This window comes from Aspergillus pseudoviridinutans (assembly GCF_018340605.1).
Source record: "Aspergillus pseudoviridinutans IFM 55266 DNA, scaffold_8, whole genome shotgun sequence".
Taxonomy (NCBI): Eukaryota; Fungi; Ascomycota; class Eurotiomycetes; order Eurotiales; family Aspergillaceae; genus Aspergillus; species Aspergillus pseudoviridinutans.
In genome coordinates this window covers 605747-623079 of record NW_025091288.1, presented here as the reverse complement: position 1 = coordinate 623079, position 17333 = coordinate 605747, and the positions used below count along the sequence as shown (strand labels likewise).

The 17333-nt window shown below is 50.5% G+C and overlaps 6 protein-coding genes across 6 annotated transcripts; 3 read left to right on the top strand and 3 right to left on the bottom strand.

Annotated features, from left to right (window-relative positions):
• Positions 1 to 45: 45 nt before the first annotated feature.
• Positions 46 to 264, bottom strand: Asppvi_010317 (uncharacterized protein; the record flags this gene model as incomplete). Its single annotated transcript, XM_043306163.1, has 1 exon — positions 46 to 264. The coding sequence occupies one exon, from the start codon at positions 262 to 264 to the stop codon at positions 46 to 48; it is 219 nt and encodes a 72-aa protein (XP_043162098.1).
• Positions 265 to 2170: 1906 nt separating this feature from the next.
• On the top strand, positions 2171 to 2686 carry Asppvi_010316 (glutathione S-transferase, nitrogen catabolite repression regulator; the record flags this gene model as incomplete). Its single annotated transcript, XM_043306162.1, has 2 exons — positions 2171 to 2181; positions 2284 to 2686. The coding sequence occupies 2 exons, from the start codon at positions 2171 to 2173 to the stop codon at positions 2684 to 2686; spliced, it is 414 nt and encodes a 137-aa protein (XP_043162097.1).
• An 890-nt stretch (positions 2687 to 3576) lies between these two features.
• Positions 3577 to 5834, top strand: rscE (putative RSC complex subunit (RSC8); the record flags this gene model as incomplete). Its single annotated transcript, XM_043306161.1, has 2 exons — positions 3577 to 4302; positions 4362 to 5834. The coding sequence occupies 2 exons, from the start codon at positions 3577 to 3579 to the stop codon at positions 5832 to 5834; spliced, it is 2199 nt and encodes a 732-aa protein (XP_043162096.1).
• A 590-nt stretch (positions 5835 to 6424) lies between these two features.
• Asppvi_010314 (uncharacterized protein) lies at positions 6425 to 9376 on the bottom strand (the record flags this gene model as incomplete). Its single annotated transcript, XM_043306160.1, has 1 exon — positions 6425 to 9376. One exon carries the CDS (start codon positions 9374 to 9376, stop codon positions 6425 to 6427), a length of 2952 nt encoding a protein of 983 aa, XP_043162095.1.
• A 319-nt stretch (positions 9377 to 9695) lies between these two features.
• On the top strand, positions 9696 to 11810 carry Asppvi_010313 (DEAD/DEAH box helicase; the record flags this gene model as incomplete). Its single annotated transcript, XM_043306159.1, has 2 exons — positions 9696 to 9980; positions 10041 to 11810. 2 exons carry the CDS (start codon positions 9696 to 9698, stop codon positions 11808 to 11810), a joined length of 2055 nt encoding a protein of 684 aa, XP_043162094.1.
• Positions 11811 to 12357: 547 nt separating this feature from the next.
• Positions 12358 to 16070, bottom strand: Asppvi_010312 (GPI inositol deacylase; the record flags this gene model as incomplete). The annotated part of the gene is made up of 6 exons (XM_043306158.1): positions 12358 to 12595; positions 12645 to 12871; positions 12922 to 13084; positions 13133 to 14498; positions 14553 to 15402; positions 15453 to 16070. 6 exons carry the CDS (start codon positions 16068 to 16070, stop codon positions 12358 to 12360), a joined length of 3462 nt encoding a protein of 1153 aa, XP_043162093.1.
• Between the last annotated feature and the right edge of the window lie 1263 nt (positions 16071 to 17333).

Sequence of the window (17333 nt, the reverse complement as noted above, 5' to 3'; positions counted from 1 at the left end):
AGTCATCAGGATGGACGGCGCAGAAGCGAGTTCCGAGCAGTGAAATCACCGTAGAGCTAGGTAGCTGGCGACGGCGGCGTTGTGATCAGCAGCAACGGAGCATGGCGAAGGGCTGGCGTTGGTGTAGGCCTTGTGCTTCGTCGCGAGCCACTTCTTGTGCATGTTTTGAACGCCCTTTAGGGTTGATGCTTTGGAGGCGGCGGAGCGTGTAGAAGCGGCGTCGCTGGAGGAGGACTTGGAGGACATGGAGGTTCTGAAAGGCATTTTGGCTTAGAGAGTTGATTTGTGGTTTGGAGATGTCTTTGATGTGATTTTGATTTGGTCTTCAGCGAGGCTTTCAGAGACTGGTGTTCGAAAGATGTTTTGTTTGGTATGTGGTGGTCTTTATAGTTCTGGTATGTTGTTGTGATGGTGTTGTGAGGATTGTTTGTTTGTGATCTCCGTCAAGGAACTGATTGTATTCAAGTGAGCTTGGTCTGGATGAGTGATGAATTCCAGACTGAAGGGCGATACTCGACATTCCTTATATACTTGCTGGACGGCGTGAAGATGTATACCAACATTTTTACTCCGGAATCAAATGCTCTATTCCGATGACATCGGAGTAAAGGAAAAAAATAGTCGGGGCCCACCCACATGCATCGAGCCTAGAATCAGAGGCAAAGACATCATCGGATTTTCTGCCCTACAGCCACCTAATAATTATGGAATTGCCCAATCATCTACGGAGTATGACGGTCGTGATCTGTCGCCCATGTCAGCCACCATTGAGGCTTTGCTTGAGGGACCTGCAAAGAAAGATCACAAGCATTCCGACTTTTACTCCGTACTTTGGAAATACGCACATCGCCAAGGACTTCCATGCCTTTTCACTCAGATTCTATGGCGACCATTAGGGTGGAAATCCTACGATGAATTGTCAATATGCGTAACCTTGTCTATCTTTTTGTTTTAGCCTCAGGCAGCTATGGAAATATGTGGGATCGCGACTTGCGAATGCAACATCTGACAGCATCACCCGATATCCAAAGACGGACTGAACGGATCCACCTGTGACCTGTCGATCGAGCTTAAGTCCTGAGTTTGGTTGACATGTACGGAGTACTCATTGCGGTCTACTCGGAAAAATAAGCGCATGAGTCAAAGTTGATAACACGGAGTACCCGTGACGGAGTAAAGAAGGCTGAGGCCGTTCATTCGCGACAGCCCGTGAAAGCCTCAATTGTCACCGACCTCGTTTAGTAAGACATCAAGGGTTGCTGAACAGTTTTCATCTGCTCAGTTAGCCCAGTCTAGGCCATTTGTTGCCTGTTCAGGGTCTGTTTAGCCTTGAGCTTGGGTATTCCGATGATTCTGGATCCACTCCGAGCTCCGAAGCATACTCCGAAAAATGACGCAGTTCATCACAAGAATAGAACATCATGTATTTCGCTCATATGAAAACGACTAGACGCCACTAGAACATTGAATGGCTTCAATATCCTTGTAAAATTTTTTTCTCGACGACTGGAAAAAGCCTTCCGTTCTCATGATTCGAAGGTCTGTATGCATCTATCCCTATTCCAAAGACAGTAGAGCCTTGTTTTGATATTATTATTCGTGTTCTGAGTCATTTAGTTGCTAATCATTTTGTCTTTTTCCTTCAGGAGTCATCGATCGTCGTCTGTCTGCCGGGCTAGCGGTCAGAATTTGCGCTAGAAAGCATGATGATTCATGCTGTGTGGTCAAAGTCTACAAGAATGTTCAAATAGATATTCTTGCTTCATCGAGCGGAGAAGTCCAATATCAATGGCATGTCCCATTTAGCAACATGCGGATACCCCACAACGGGGTCAAGCGATCTGCCAAGAACAAACCAGCAGCATGATTCCTCTAGGTGCACGATCATCGCCTCAACATTGAGTTCCAAGATCTTCGAGATTCATTACCGTTGCTCGCTCGCAATATCATAGCCTTAGATGGGACTACGGTCTTCAAGCATACCCTTGTGCTCGAATGAGGAAGTGCAATTCAATGTAATGCGATCTCCGACAAGGATTATGATTGGCAATCCTTGATAATCCATATTGAGCATTCTTCCATCACATCGGGGAAGTGAATATCGGCCTCTCAAGATTGAACGAGTGCCGACGAAATTGATTCAAGGCGAACAATCCAACCTACAGTGAGGATGGTCAATTTGTCAGCATGCAACATACTCACTCCGCTTGGGCTTGAGAGCTTAATAATTTACTCTACAAGGAGCTGATGTTCAACGGATGGCTTCGTACCTCAATCAAACAGTGAGCCGTCGCAGCCAAGGACTGCCTTCTCCTTGCGCAAATTCAAGGCGTCTCTGAAGCCTAATGTCCCTTGGAGCCATGTCATCGGCCCTAACCCTTTGAAGGTTGTTTTCATTTTGGAACAACTAGGTTTCCTATACGAGCAGAAATACCTCCCAATGGACGAGATGAAGAAGGAGCCATTTGTGAACATCAATCCGAATGGCCGGATCCCCGCGATCGAAGACCCCAATGCTGCAATCACCTTATGGGAATCGGGCGCCATCCTCGAATGCTTGGTCGAAGCGTACAATAAACAGAACGCCATCAGTTTTCCCGCCGGCACTCCAGAGTACTTGCATGCTAAGCAGTGGCTCCATTTCCAAATGTCCGGCCAGGGGCCATACTTTGGCCAAGCAGTGTGATTCGCCAATTACCACCCAGAAAAGGTGGACAGCGCGAAGGAGCGCTACCACAACGAAGTCTGCCGTGTACGTGGCAACCTTCGAATTCGCGAGTACTTGTTCGGGGATAAATGCAGCTATGCCGACGCCGCATTCGTTCCTTGGTTCCAGATTATTCTGGCAATTACTGGGGACGCCATCGATCTTGAGGACTTCCCAAAGCTCGACGCGTGGTTGAAGAGACTTCTTGCCCTGCCTGCTATCTCCAAGGCTTTCAAAATCMAAGACGCAGCTAGAAAAGTAAGGAATATGATTATGTTCAGGACCCGGGTGCATGGGTTTAAAGCCCATTTAAAGCATGACATTTGAAGTACTTGAAGTGATTTCGCAGTATTTGGATACGTAAGTTAAACTACGTCCAACAAGCAACCGAGTCTGAAGATTATCATAATCGCACCACCGTATCCGCGTTTTAAAGCCCAGTTTTGCAGCATTGCTGCTCTCTAATATGAAGTTATAACACTGTGGAAGTAGACATGGTAAAGTGGAGGTTGTAGCGTTTGTACGGAATTCGAGATATGCGCTAGTCCGGAAAAGGCGAATTCACGTGAGGCTCTTGGCGCGAGTTTTCTAGCCGTGTCGCGACTTGAGGTAACTACGCTGCGATCCTAGATGCAGTTATCCCATTCATCATCAATCCCACTGACATCCTTCGCTTGACGTCTCTTTCCATTCCTTTTTCTTTTACCCGGAAGATTTGTCGCTCTGTCCTTTGAAGCATTAATCCATATCAAGGGTTGCAGCTGCGCCCTGTCTTCCCCAGTGAAGTGACCTCTGAAGACCGGCAACGAGCCTTGTTCGACATCATTTGCGGCCCCCAATTTTGAGCGGCCATCCCAGTCAAATAGAAAATGGAGGAGCACTCTGCTACTACTGGCGGCGCTGCCGACAATGTTAACACGGCAGTTGCGCCTCAAGATACCCCGGCCGAACTGGCCAATGCATCCGGTAGGTTTCGCCTCCACTTCTCCCCTGAGAAAAAGGACATCACATTCGCCAACTGCTGCAACCGCCTAGGGTCGCAATCACGCAGCGAATCTCCTGTGAAGAAAAGCGAAGACGTTCCGGGCACTGATAATCCACTAGATGCTCCCGCCTCTCCCAAGCCCCAGAATGAAGGTGAGCCTGAAGATGAAGAGATGGGCGGCACTGAGACAGAGACGAAGAAGGAGACTGAGGGAGGCGACGGAGCCGGAGATGTGAGCGCTCAGCCATCTGCTGAGGGCGCATCTGAAGAGCAAACAGTGCAGGGAAAGTCAGCGCTTGAAACTTCGGCACGCTCACATCTCGTCTCCCAAACGCACGCCATCATCCTTCCCAGCTATTCGACATGGTTCGACATGCATACAATTCACCCGATCGAAAAGAAGGCGTTAGCCGAGTTCTTCAACGGTCGTAACCGGAGTAAGACGCCGGCGGTCTACAAAGACTATCGTGATTTTATGATCAATACATATCGATTGAACCCCATCGAGTATCTCACAGTCACTGCTTGCCGTCGCAACTTGGCAGGAGATGTCTGCGCTATCATGCGAGTTCATTCATTCCTCGAGCAATGGGGCTTGATCAACTATCAGGTAGGATTACACGTATTGTCTATAACTTTATCTCCGAAGCTAACGTGATCTCCTGTAAGGTTGACCCTCAAACACGGCCATCGAACATTGGACCTCCCTTCACTGGACATTTCCGCCTGATCGCCGATACACCCCGAGGGCTTCAGCCTTTCCAGCCTGGTCCCCAGCATGTTGTCAAACCCGGAAAGCCCCACCCTGCCACTGACCGGGCTGCCTCCGCTACTCCCGCCTCCAAAGCCGATCTCAATCTAGAAATTCGCCGCAATATTTACGATGATAAGGGCAAGGAAATTACACCAGCTGCTGAAGATAAGGAAAAGCAGACCAATGGAGAGGGCTCGGCCGCCAATGGTACAGCTGCGGACGCATCCAAGGCTATGGAAAKCGCGGTCCGAGAGCCTAGAAAGAAGTTCCATTGCTTCTCTTGTGGCATAGACTGCACTCGACTCAGATTTCACTATGCCAAGTCAGCGCCAACAACCACGAACGCGAATGCGCCAGACTCCAAGTACGATCTGTGCCCGAACTGCTTCTTGCAAGGCAGAATGCCTGCTAGTCATAACGCCTCGGACTTCGTCAAGCTCGAAGATAACGAATACACAATTGCTCCGGATAAGGATGCTCCTTGGTCCGATTCGGAGCTGATACTGCTTCTCGAAGGCCTGGAAAGTTTCGACGACAACTGGGAGCAGATTGCCAATCATGTCGGTACAAGAACCAAGGAAGAATGTGTGGTGAAGTTCTTGCAACTGGAGATTGAGGATAAATATATCGAAGACATGCCGGAGGTGCGTGCGGCGAGTGGCCGAGACCCCATCAACCATGTCGAGAACCCTGTCTTGTCTGTGGTCGCTTTCCTGGCGCAAATGGCCGAACCAGCTGTGGCCGCTGCAGCAGCTGGACGTTCAGTGGAAGAGATTCGCAAAGAACTAAGGAAGCAGCTGGACAAGGACACGGGCTCCGGCAAACCGTCGGATAAGGGCAAAGAGAAGGAGGGCGCAGGCGTCAAGAGCGAAGATTCGATGGACGTAGATACCTCTCGCGAAGACGCGACTGCTGAAATTGCAGAGTCAGGAGAAGCCGAGAAGCAGCCCAAGGCGTCTCTCGCAACCGTTGCGCTCGGAACCTCCGCAGCACGTGCTGCGGCCCTCGCCTCGCATGAGGAACGGGAGATGACTCGCCTCGTCTCTGCTGCTGTCAACGTGACGCTTCAGAAATTCGAAATTAAGCTGCAACAATTCAACGAGATGGAAGAGATCATCGAAGCTGAACGCCGGGAGTTGGAACTCGCTCGCCAGCAGCTCTTCCTGGACCGCATGGCCTTCAAGCGGAGAGTCAAGGAAGTTCAAGACTCTCTCCAAGCTATCAGCCTGAAGGGACCCACTGAGGAGACGGCTAATCTCATTGGAGATGCTGCCACAGCAGGCATAGGCAATCGCTACAACTTTCAACCGGCAGGTGGCGATGCGAGGGACGGTGTACAGCCCTTGAGTGCAGAGACGGGCGCCGACTACAAAACTCTTGACCTGTGATCGTATGACACAAAACCCAGAAAAAAATTCACTCGCATGAAATTGGACGTGTCGAAACAGCGAGTAAACGCAATACCACATATTCTTCTGATGATATGGGATATTGAGTGGGTTACTCATTTATAATTTGCAAGTATTGTACAATATCATCAAGCCGGATTAAGAGGAAAGCAGGACATACTAGGGATGTTCAAACGATTCCTCCATCTCTGGATGCGGATTCGGTAGAGGATGTTTCAGTTGGTGGATGGGTTTTTGAAACGATTTGCCATGTTTACAGTTTGTTTTCATCCAGCTAGGAAAAGGCGCACGATGTTTTGGAGTTTGAGAGTTATACTGTCCGCGTCAATTAATCCGATATAGTAAACAGTCTCTTGTTTCTTTCTCCTACGCTAGGATAAAATCTTGGCGGTTGACACCTGCCACCTCTTATGCGGTCATTGGTCGAATAGTTCTTCCTGGTATTTCGTTTGAATTTTCTATATAGTGACAGCATAGTTGCTGTATATCTCTGGGGTATCAGATCAATGGATAAGCCAATATCGTAACTCCATAGTGACGTGTCGATGCCAACCTATATATTCTGCTCGTCAAACAACCGGGCTCATGGGCTGCGAATGAAGAGGCAGATTATTCTTCTCATCCTCATCTTCCGATGACGAGTATGAGTCCCCTCGCTTCTGGTGTCGACCGTACGGGAGATCGTCATCCGAGCCGGAAGACAGATCGTCTTCACTTTTATTCTTGAGCTCGGTCTTGGGCCGTTCGTTCTTATATCGTTCATCTTTGTCTATCGTATCAACATCGAAACTCGAGCCCGACTCCGAATCTAAATCTGGCTCTGATGCAGACTGCTTGTGCGCCATGTCAGGCTGGCTGCTTTCTCTGCTGGCTTCGAGCTTGACTCCTCGCTGGGGACGGGTTGACGAGTCCTCGTCACTATCGGAGTCATCGGAGTCGAGGTATGAATCCGAATCAGTGCCTCTCAGTTGAGGTTCAGATTTGATCGCTGGCTGCGAGGGAGCCCGAAGATGTGGGCTTGGTTTCCCTTCCTCGTCTGATTCGACTCGAGAGTCGGTCTCATACTCCGACTCGGAATCTTCGCTCTGGCTGACTTTGTTCTCCTCTTTGACAATGGGCTCTGTGTCCTGGCTAACATGTATTCTTTCGTTTCTAGTTTCGGGTTGAGAGTGTATGGAATGTTTCTGATCGAGGTCGCTATCCCGGTCGGATTCGAGATTAGACACAGGCGCGGGCTCAGGGTTTGAGTTACCGTCATGATCAAAGTGTAAGTTCTCATGTTTGATACTCGGACCTTCAATTTCAATCACACGCACACCCCCTTGGTTTCGTGTGGGGCCATGTTGCTTTTGATCTGAGCTGCTCTCTGCGCCAGAGATGGCATCGGAGTCAGAGTCGTACGCAGCTTCAATATCGGACTGTTCGCCTGTATCAACAGCAACAGCCTCCCGCTTGATGGCCGAAACTGAGTCTTGTTGGTCGGACGCAACGGCCTCGACTTCAGGTTTCCGAGATGAAAGGGGATGATTTTGTTCCCCGTCGCTCAACTCAGGAGCTGGTTCTTCTTTTGAACCGTACTCAACTCCCTCCTGGCTGAAATCCTGACTTGGACCTTGATCGAGGCGATCTGTCTCGATATCCATCTTCGAGTCTCCGCTGTCTGCAGAACCCGACTCGTAAACAGAGCCTTCAATTTCCATTGCATCATTGATCTCTTCGGTTTGTATTGCGCCGTCGCTGTCTCGGTCACTATCGGCCCTCAGCTCGTTCTTAACGCCGTGGTGACTCAGACCCTGCGAATCATCGTTGCCACCCATTTCATGATCTCTGTCGCTGGCTACTGAGACGGGTGATTCTCGCCTGACAATGCGTCTTTCAATACGTCTCCGTTTCCGTCTATTCTCTGACAAGTCTTCGTAGAGGTCATGTACCTCGTGTCCGTATTCCTCCCAATCGCTTCGATACAACGTCCGGTCGCGCCAATTGACTAAGTCTTCTTTCGTCTTGCGCTCGCCAATCGGCTTGCGCAACTTGGAGCCTTGCTCAGTGTTGGAGGCCAACGACGAAATTCCAGTTGGGGCTGGCTGCCCCATCAAGTTCCAAAGCCGCATTTCTTCTGAGGCATTGTTCAGCTGGTCGATCTCTTCTGCGTGTTCCTCTTCGAGATTAACTGACGGCTCATCGTGAGGTGTCGTCTCAGGCGATGACAATATGGATGAAGCATCGGAATATACGTCAGATTCGTCATCATCACCATCTTCAATTGTGCCGTGCGGAGCGCGACTCTCAGATCTCCGCCTAGAAGCGCTTCTTGCATCAAGAGATTCGTCGACCGGAACCTTTCCAGAAAGAATATCTTCCACTTCGTCGTAAGCCATAAGCTCCGACTGCCATCCTTTCTTGTGGCGGAGGTCTGCAACTTGCAGGCTGCACCTCCGGGCTAACCCAACCCAAAAGTCGAAGCGATCCTGAGGCATGTTAAGCACATTCAGTGCAGTCTTCACATCACGCGATCTCACTATTCGTGCTTTGCGGTTTCCGGTTTCCCTCATATTCCGTAGTCGTGACATGGCGAAGAACAGGGTGGAATGTACCAGACGGCGAGTCACGCTTATGGCCAGAGCGTAGAAATCCGCAAGAGCGTCGGCCGTTATGGAAGGAGTCTCATCCGCACAGGCGACGTTGAGCCAATTATCCTCTAGCCTTGGACCACCGGCGTTCATGAAGAACCTTTCAGATAGTCTGATCCACTTATTGATGTTGAAAAGCTGGGCAGTGACATAGACGCTTGAACCAGGAAGAGGAGTCTCATCTCGTTCCTCCAACTGTTCCTCTACCATTTCTGCGATTTCTCGATCGACAATCCACACGTTCTGATGTAGCTTCCTTCCAACAACATCTTCAGCCCGCTGTTCCTCAAGAGATAGTAGTTCGGCATAATTATCGAGTGCCTTGGAACATTCTTGACTGATCTCCAGTGCTGCCGGAACTTCGCCGAGAACGATGGTCCTGCTGTGGGAATCTCGGATGTGTTGCCGTTCCAGTCCTCTGTGTAGGAGCTTCAAATGCTCCTGTACTTCCAACTCCGATTTTGAGCCAATCGCTTGCGCAATTTCTGCGAGGCCGTTTTCCCCTTTTCTGTCGAGCATGCTGAACAGAATCTCCTTCTCTTGTGAAGTCCAGATCGCCACGCCATTCTGAGTGGGATTGTAATTTTCGCTGCCGACGATGGAAGGCACAGTATTGTTCGCTGCTTCTGCAAATTCAGAGGAGTATGCATCCACACATTCTATTCCGAGTGATGTTCGTAGAGCATCTAGTGTCTGAGCCCGAGTGCCTCTTGTCGCCCTGGGTATTACCTCCGGAGCGTCTTGGTCTTCGGAATCTATCGAATCGAGGCGTTCATAGTCGTCGACTGGAGGGGACGAGGCTGAGAATTTTGCGCCTGAGTAGCTGGATTCGATATCGGAATCAGACGGTTCTTCGTCTTCATCTGGCTCGTAAACGCTTGAACTGCTCATTGTCGGGTCTTGAGAGATTCAAGCACACAAGCCAAAGACATTGAGTTCGGGCGGATGATGGGCGCATCCCATCGGTCTAAGGTGCCTGAAGAAGCTATAACTGCATAGTTAAATGATTAAATATAATATATAGCAACAAGATCCAGAAATCCAAAAAATCTTAGGTCGAGGTACTTATCGGCTGGTAAGATTTCTGATAAGAGAAGCTCATGTTTGCACTGTTTGTCTCGTAGATAGCATAATACAGATACTGTATGAGGCGAGGAACGACAGGGCCGTCTTTCATATTATTGACATGCTTTTGCTTCATGGCAACTAGATGAACGTTTTCCGACGGAGATTGGGGCATATTCCCATTCTGAATATCACCACTCGAGCTAACCGATCTCACTGGCGACTTCTGGCATTTCACCGACATGGCCGTTTCCTCTCTATCAGCCCAGGGCCGACCACAGAGCCTTCTACAGAGCCTCCACGCTCGTTTGAACTTCCTAAGTTAGTTCTTCGAGACTATCAGGAGGAATGCATTCAGTCTGTACTAAAGTACTTGAACGAGGGCCACAAACGCCTGGGTATCTCGCTTGCGACTGGTGCTGGCAAAACGGTTCGTATAACTGTTTCGCATCTTGCAGACACTGGCTGATCTTTCTCTCAACGCTGGCAGGTCATCTTCACCGAGCTAATTGGTCGCATCCCATCACGCAATGAGATAGGCGACAAGACTTTGATTATTGTGCATCGAAAAGAGCTTGTGGAACAAGCAGCCCAACATTGCCGCCGCGCATACCCTGACCGAACCGTCGAGATTGAAATGGGCAATAGTCATGCCTCGGGAGCTGGGGACATCATTGTCGCATCTGTGCAGACTCTGACGCGAGGAAATAGACTAGCAAAGTTCGATCCGAAACGGTTTAAACTGGTGCTGGTGGATGAGGCCCACCACATCGTCGCGTCCTCCTACCGAGAAGCTCTCAAGCATTTCGGAGTGGACGAAGCCTCTACGGATTCTCCAGTTCTTGTTGGCGTCTCGGCTACATTTTCTCGGAGCGACGGACTGAAACTGGGTGCTGCAATCGATCACATTGTATACCATAAAGATTACATTGATATGATTGATGACAACTGGCTTGCCAATGCGGTCTTTACTACGGTCCGCTCCGAGGCAAACCTGTCCAAGGTGAAAAAGGATAGCTTTGGTGATTTTGCAATCGGCTCTCTTTCCAAGGCAGTCAACACAGAAAATGTTAATAATATCACCGTGCGTGCATGGCTTGCTAACGCGCAAGACCGCAAATCCACGCTGGTGTTCTGCGTGGATGTCGCACACGCAAAAGCGCTTACGGAGACCTTCCGCAACTACGGCATCGATGCACGGTATATCACTGCAAAGACCTCAAAAGACGTACGGATGGAGCAGCTGCGTGCATTCAGAAACCAAGAGTATCCCGTGCTGCTGAACTGCGGTCTCTTCACAGAAGGGACTGACATCCCGAACATCGACTGCGTCCTACTTGCCAGACCGACTCGATCGCGGAACCTCCTCATCCAGATGATCGGCCGAGGACTCAGATTGTACCCCGGCAAGGAAGACTGCCATGTAATCGACATGGTGGCAACCCTCAACACCGGCGTCCTCTCCACACCAACCCTATTCGGCCTACATCCGGACGAAGTCCTGCAAAATGCCAAAGCCAAAGACCTGCGAGACATGCCGCTCGAAGACACCGCATCCGGGACGGGGACCCCAGCCGATGAAACGGAGGATCCGCCCCCCTCCCCGGACGACTCAGACGTCAACCTAACGTTCACAAAATACGACACAATCTACGACCTGATCGCCGACCTCAAATCCGAAAAACACATCCGTTCTCTGAGCCCACACGCCTGGGTCCGCGTCGGTGACGACCGCTACGTCCTCTCCGACGCCTCAGGCTGGCTCACAATCGACAAGGAAGAAGACACAGGTCGAGCGTACAAACCTAATCCCAAACCCGGCCATACAACCGCCAACCCTTACATCTTCACCGTCCGCCACGTCGCCAAATTCAAGAACTCCGATGATACCGTCACACATACCCGTCCGCGACTCATCGCCACAGCCTCCGACTTCGAGACCGCCCTCCATGCCGCAGACACATTCGCAGCCAGCGAGTTCGAGGAGAGATACATCTCGGTATGGCAGACGTGGAGGCAGCTCCCCGCGTCGGATGCGCAGGTTCGCTTCCTGAATAAATCGAAGGTCCGGCACGGGTTGATCGACAGGAAACATCTTACCAAGGGCCAGGCGGCGGATCTGATCACGAAGTTGAAGTTTGGTGGGAAGAAGCGGTTCGAGGCTCGCAAGGCCGAGCGGCTTGCTGAGTTGCGGAGGCAAGAGGAGGTTGAGGAGCTGAGAAGACAGGGTGATGTGCGGGTTGGGCCGGTTGAGACCTAGCTTTTCTACGCTGGGAATACTGTATATTATAATGATACCTCAAGTGAAATGTTGAATGATTATGTATGATTCCTGTTCCTTGGATCGCCTTCACTGATAGTCTATCGATCATGGTCGTGACTTGTGTACATGCGCTTCCTCAGACAAACCGCTCTATATCCAGATTCCAACAAAACAACCATTGAAAATAGCCATACATACAGCACCTTGTATATCAGTGACCAGTGACCAGTCAACGGCAACAGACACAAAGGCAGAGAGGGATAGGGGTGTCGAGGTCAAGCCGTCTGAGAAAAATCCCAAACTCGAGGTAGACTCGATGAGAGGATCAAAATACTGTCTCTGTACAGTCAATTCCCATCACGCAATGGGACACAGCAACAAAAGGAGAACTTCGCTCCAGAAACGACAAACGACACGCATGAAATCAACTCCGGTATGCGTAATGATCCCTCAGCCAAATGAAGATGACAAAGGTGAAACAGGAGAAGGAAAGATTAGATAAGGGGACATAAATTATGACGTTCAATATCGGGCCATGGCTCCGTCATGGCTTCTTTTTCTGATGGCTTCCGCCTGGCTCGGACATGCCGTGTGTGGCATCGTCGCCTTCGAGAATGCACCAAAGTCGTCGGAGAGAGAAGCCGCTGCTGAAGAAGTAGAGGATGACAAACCAGGCAGCGAGGATATTAGCAAGGTGATGGAGAAGGTAGCCGTATGACACGCCGTAGACTGCCGAGTAGACGGCAATGGCAAAGAGTATCATAGATGTGACATGTTTTAACCTACGTTGATTAGTCGACTGACACAGAGCAAGAAAATGACGGCGCATACCTTGTGGTGACTCGGGGGATCATGGCCCCGCTTGTCATGGTCTCCACAAGGAGGATGAAAGGCATGATGGATAAGACATTATGATGTGACGAGAACGGCATGAACCAGTGGACAACAAGATTGTGAGCCCAGACCAAGAGGACGAGAATGTTGATCGGTAAGATCCAGAGCATGAGAATGAAGATTGAGTGGGCATAATTAGAGAAGTTGTAATGGGCATTGGACCTCTGTGCATATTGTAAGTTACCTTATCAATGAAGACATGGATGGTGCGTACCGTTTCCTTGGCATGCCATTGTGCCCGCACACACGTTGCGAGCTGAACAATGCACGCCACCATGTAGGCGAACTGATAGGGAATCAAGGTTGACACGAGAATCAACAGAATGGCGGTGTTGATCATCCGGCGTCTTGCAGTTGGAGCGCTGAAGATCGGGGTTCTAATCATGTCAGTTAGATTCGTAAGAAGCATGGGTGCCATGACCTACCCCTTCTCGTTGCGTTTAATGTAGCCTGATTTGCTTTTCAGGTACCCATAGATGAAAGAAAGCACAGACAAAAGGATGAGTGCGACGTAGTTGATAATAACGCAGACACCGATACTGATCAAGCCAAAGACAGGCACCAAAAACCAGAAGAATGCATCCTGCGATCCCAAGAGCAGATCGTTTTTCGTAAAGTCAATCGGAGTCTCGGTGGCATTAACTCGCCACTGGAACGGTTCGTCGCTGGGTGGCAGTCGCGTCGATGTGGCCAAAGAAGATGCCAGCAGGGACATGGCAAGCAGTAGAATCGGGAACGATGACCGCAGAGCACTGTCCAGACCTTCGGCGAATGTGATGAAATAGCCAGTCTCGTCATACATCTGAAACTGTTTGCGGAGGACAAGAGCGACAACAAGCACAGGAAACGCAGCAAAGACGGTCCGATAGCGCATCACAAGCTCTCCCAAACTGCCGGCAATGTCCACTTTGAGCGAAACGTCGACAGTGGAACCGCAGCTTGGATCCGTCCACAACTGGAAGGAGACACCGCCCAGAGTTGCTTGTTCGCGGAGAGGTGGAGGCATGAAAGGTGCTACTCCGTGGAGGTTCACATGGACCTTGTCCACGTTGACGAAGAATTTCGACTCGTGCGGGTCGGATATCGACTGTCGCAGTAGAGGAGCGAAGAGCTCCTGTCGCTTGTCATGATTGTGTCTCACAATGTGGAGCTTGTAATCCAGCAAACTGGAATGCAGAGCCGGAATTTTAATTTCGGTGAGCATTGGACGATTTGCGGGCAGTCTCATCTTCAGTCCGGCACTTAGCAGACCACCAAGGCCGCCGCGGACCCTGATCACAGCATCAGAACTGTCGGAAAATTCTGCCAGAACCCATCCTTTGGTGGGACTATCGGCTTTGTCCACCACAGCAACAAATTGGTGCTCTGACAGATCCTCCAAATCATACTGCAGATATGAGAAAGGCTGGACCCGGTCAAAGGGATACTTGGAAGCTGGTGTCGATGCCGGCAGGTGAATACCATCCTCAGCCGCATTCTTGCAAGCGAGACGCGTCGAACCCGTGTTGCCCCCCGAAAAGTCCATATTCATAGAGAAAACAGTTGCGAATTTGCCATTCTGAAGAGGGAAAACGCTGCAGAAGAGAACTTCCAGATTGCCATGCTCTCCAGTCTTATCGAATTTTTGGTCGGACAGGAGAGTGAATTTTTTGCCTGATACTCCTTGCGGAGGTATGGGCAAGAGATAAACCTTTGGGCCCGAGCGATGGCCCAATTCGCGCAGGATGAGTCTTTGGCCTTGCGGGAGGATCGAATTGCTTTGGTCTTCTAGAGTCAGAAGTGTGTTTGGTTCTAGAAATGTTAGTCAAGGATAGGCCAACAGAAAAGTTTAACCAGGGGACCAACCCTTCTGAGGTAGAGTTCTCTCGGCGACCGACTCTAAGCCTGTGAGGTACCATTTCTTGAAGATCCGCATTCTCTCAGCTCTTGGTTTAGTCTGGCTTGCACGCCGAACATCTATAATATCAAAAAGTGACTTGATAATCGCCTTGCGGAACTGGTCGCACCACGTAATAGATAGATGGTCGACACCGATCCAAACATCCGGAATGCTAGAGGTAAAGACCGTGAAGCCGTGAGTCTCGGGGACCAGCGACGAGATACTAGCGTAGTCGGACGGCACAACGGTGTCGCGCGAGCCACCAGCGATGGAGATAAGAGTGACATGCCATAGAGGGTTGTTGTTGGCCCACGTCTGCGAGTATGCTTCCCGCCAGTAGTCGTTGATTTGCTTGTAGGTTTGAACGATGTCCGAATCGAAGGAGACGGGAGGTTTGGCGTGGGGCGCGGACATGGTGACGATGGTATTGACCGAGTTGGCCTGGTAGTTGGACATGGTCAACGCGGTACGGGCGACGATGCCACCCATCGAGTGTCCGATGAGAATCACCGAGCTGGGATCGGGGAGTTCGGGGTCCCTTCGCGATCGCTTGGGGTCATGGTAGAGGGAGAGAATGTATGCGACAGCCTCGTTCACGTATTCCGCCTGGTCAAGGAGTGTTTGGCCGTGKAACGCAGCCATATCCTCGTTGAAGTCGATCATGAAGAAATCCAAGCTCCGGGTACCGGCTTTGATGCGCTCCTGGTCGTGGCGGACGACATCGTGAAAGTGCCTCGATGCTTCAGCGGCCAGTGATCGGACTTGTCTATAGCTCCCGGCATTTCCGGGTAAGAACAGGACGGGAGCCCCGTTCAACTTTAGGCTCGTTAGCAGTGCAGCTGAGGGATCAGAGTCGGAAAACATACTCCTAGGTTTTCTTGGTTGTAAAAATCGACACCCTCCTCCCGGTAAAGATACAGATTGTATTTGCTCGCGAAGCGCGTATGCTCGGTATCGAAGCCCACCATGTGGAGAAACGTCGGGCTCATCACAGGTATCCCACAACCATCTTCGCCGGCCTGACGGGCAGAGAACGAGCGGACGATAAAGAAGAGGAAGACGGATGCGACAAGCGTCGTCAGAGCCGTCAATATCGAGCAAGACCACGGGCTGCGAAGCCGGGAGGATCGAAACCGAGAACTCTCAGGAGAAGCCTCCATGGGAAGTCGCTGGGAGGCCAATGGCATCAGGAAAGATGTCGACGAGGATTTTGGATCCGTAGACGCGGCGGCCATGGTCGTTGTCGACGAGGAGGAAGGCGTCCTCCACAGACCCGAGTTCCGGGAGCGAGGGGTTGAGGCGCCGTTGTCTCGTCGGAGATCGAAACTTGTACCACTTTTCGCTATCTGCGAGCGCGACTTTTCGGCCGTCTCGAAGGCATTATTATTAGGGGCATGTGCTGTTGATTCTGTAGGGGATCGCGAAACCAGAGGCGAGTCTTCAGCGTCGTCCTCGACAGGAGAGCCGGACGAGCGTCTGTGCATTGGAGGAGGTGGAGATATTCGTACTCATCCAGCACGCGGGAACCGATCGAAGTTTTCTGGGGCAGATAGGCGGATCTCAGTCTAAGACCTTGGGTTGGGTGGGTTTATCGCGACAGCGGTAAGGGATGAGCCCCCAGGAATGCGAAAGGAGCAATTGGGACGAGCTGATTGGAAGGGGGAAGCAGCTGCAAAATTGAACGAGTGTAAGGGTGATGATGAGTTGGTGGCTGGTCTCGCAGCCTCGGAATTATTTCGCTGCTGTTCTTGGATTAATCTTAACTTCCCCCTTTGATACAGGACGAAAAGAGCGAGACCCTTGACCGGGAGGCGGGGAGCAGCCGGACTGGAGATAAGGAGGAAATGAGAGGGAGAGAGGCAGACGACGGAGACAGGGTCTGCGAGAGATGTTGGGGTAATACAGAACGAAGCTGCAGAAGAGTAAGTAGTTACCTCCTGACTACCTTAGCAGCCTTGAGGTAGATGAGTGGTGCTCCGTCGACGCCGAGTGAGATCCAATCATCCACTCAAACGAGGCCTTGTTTCCTGGTTCGTTACTTTTTTTTTTTCCTGCGGGCGCTGGAGACGGAACGGGCTTGGCGGATGCTCTCGGCACACTTCTTATCTCCAGGATGGCAGGAAGACAGACAGTGAATAAAGCCTGAATTGTGCCAGGTATACGCAGGGATCAAAACAGCGAGCTATTAATAAATAATTCAGCAGCGTCTTTTGACTACCTAGTAATTACTATCGACGCGCTATCTTGTGTTTTTAGCCATCAATGCCAACCCTTCCGAATTGGGGCGGGCGACGTCATCCTTCTTGTCAGTTTGCAATACAAAGAGCTCCACCAACACGAAGGAACAGCGGCAAGGTCAGTTTAGAGAATAACCAGGGATGGGCTACAGACAAACTGAAATTATGAAGCTTCACTGTCATTGCATCTCGAGGCCCCAGAGAATATAACCGTTCTCATAAGGTACCACAGAAAGCTGGAGGTCGTACAGGCTTACAGCACGCCATCTTAAGCCTCCTCTAATAATCAAAAACCAATCAGGATGACCCTACATCTAAGCAAACTCGCCTGCCTACAGGGTACATTACCACCCTAAAATAGCCTACAAGTACGCCTTAGAAAATGTACAATGTAAACATTCTCCGCGCTGGTTCGAACCATCGTAGTGTACCTGGTTCTATTACCTCAGTGTGACCACTAGCTATCTGCTCTCAATATCATCATGCATAGTCATGCATGTACCTAAGCAA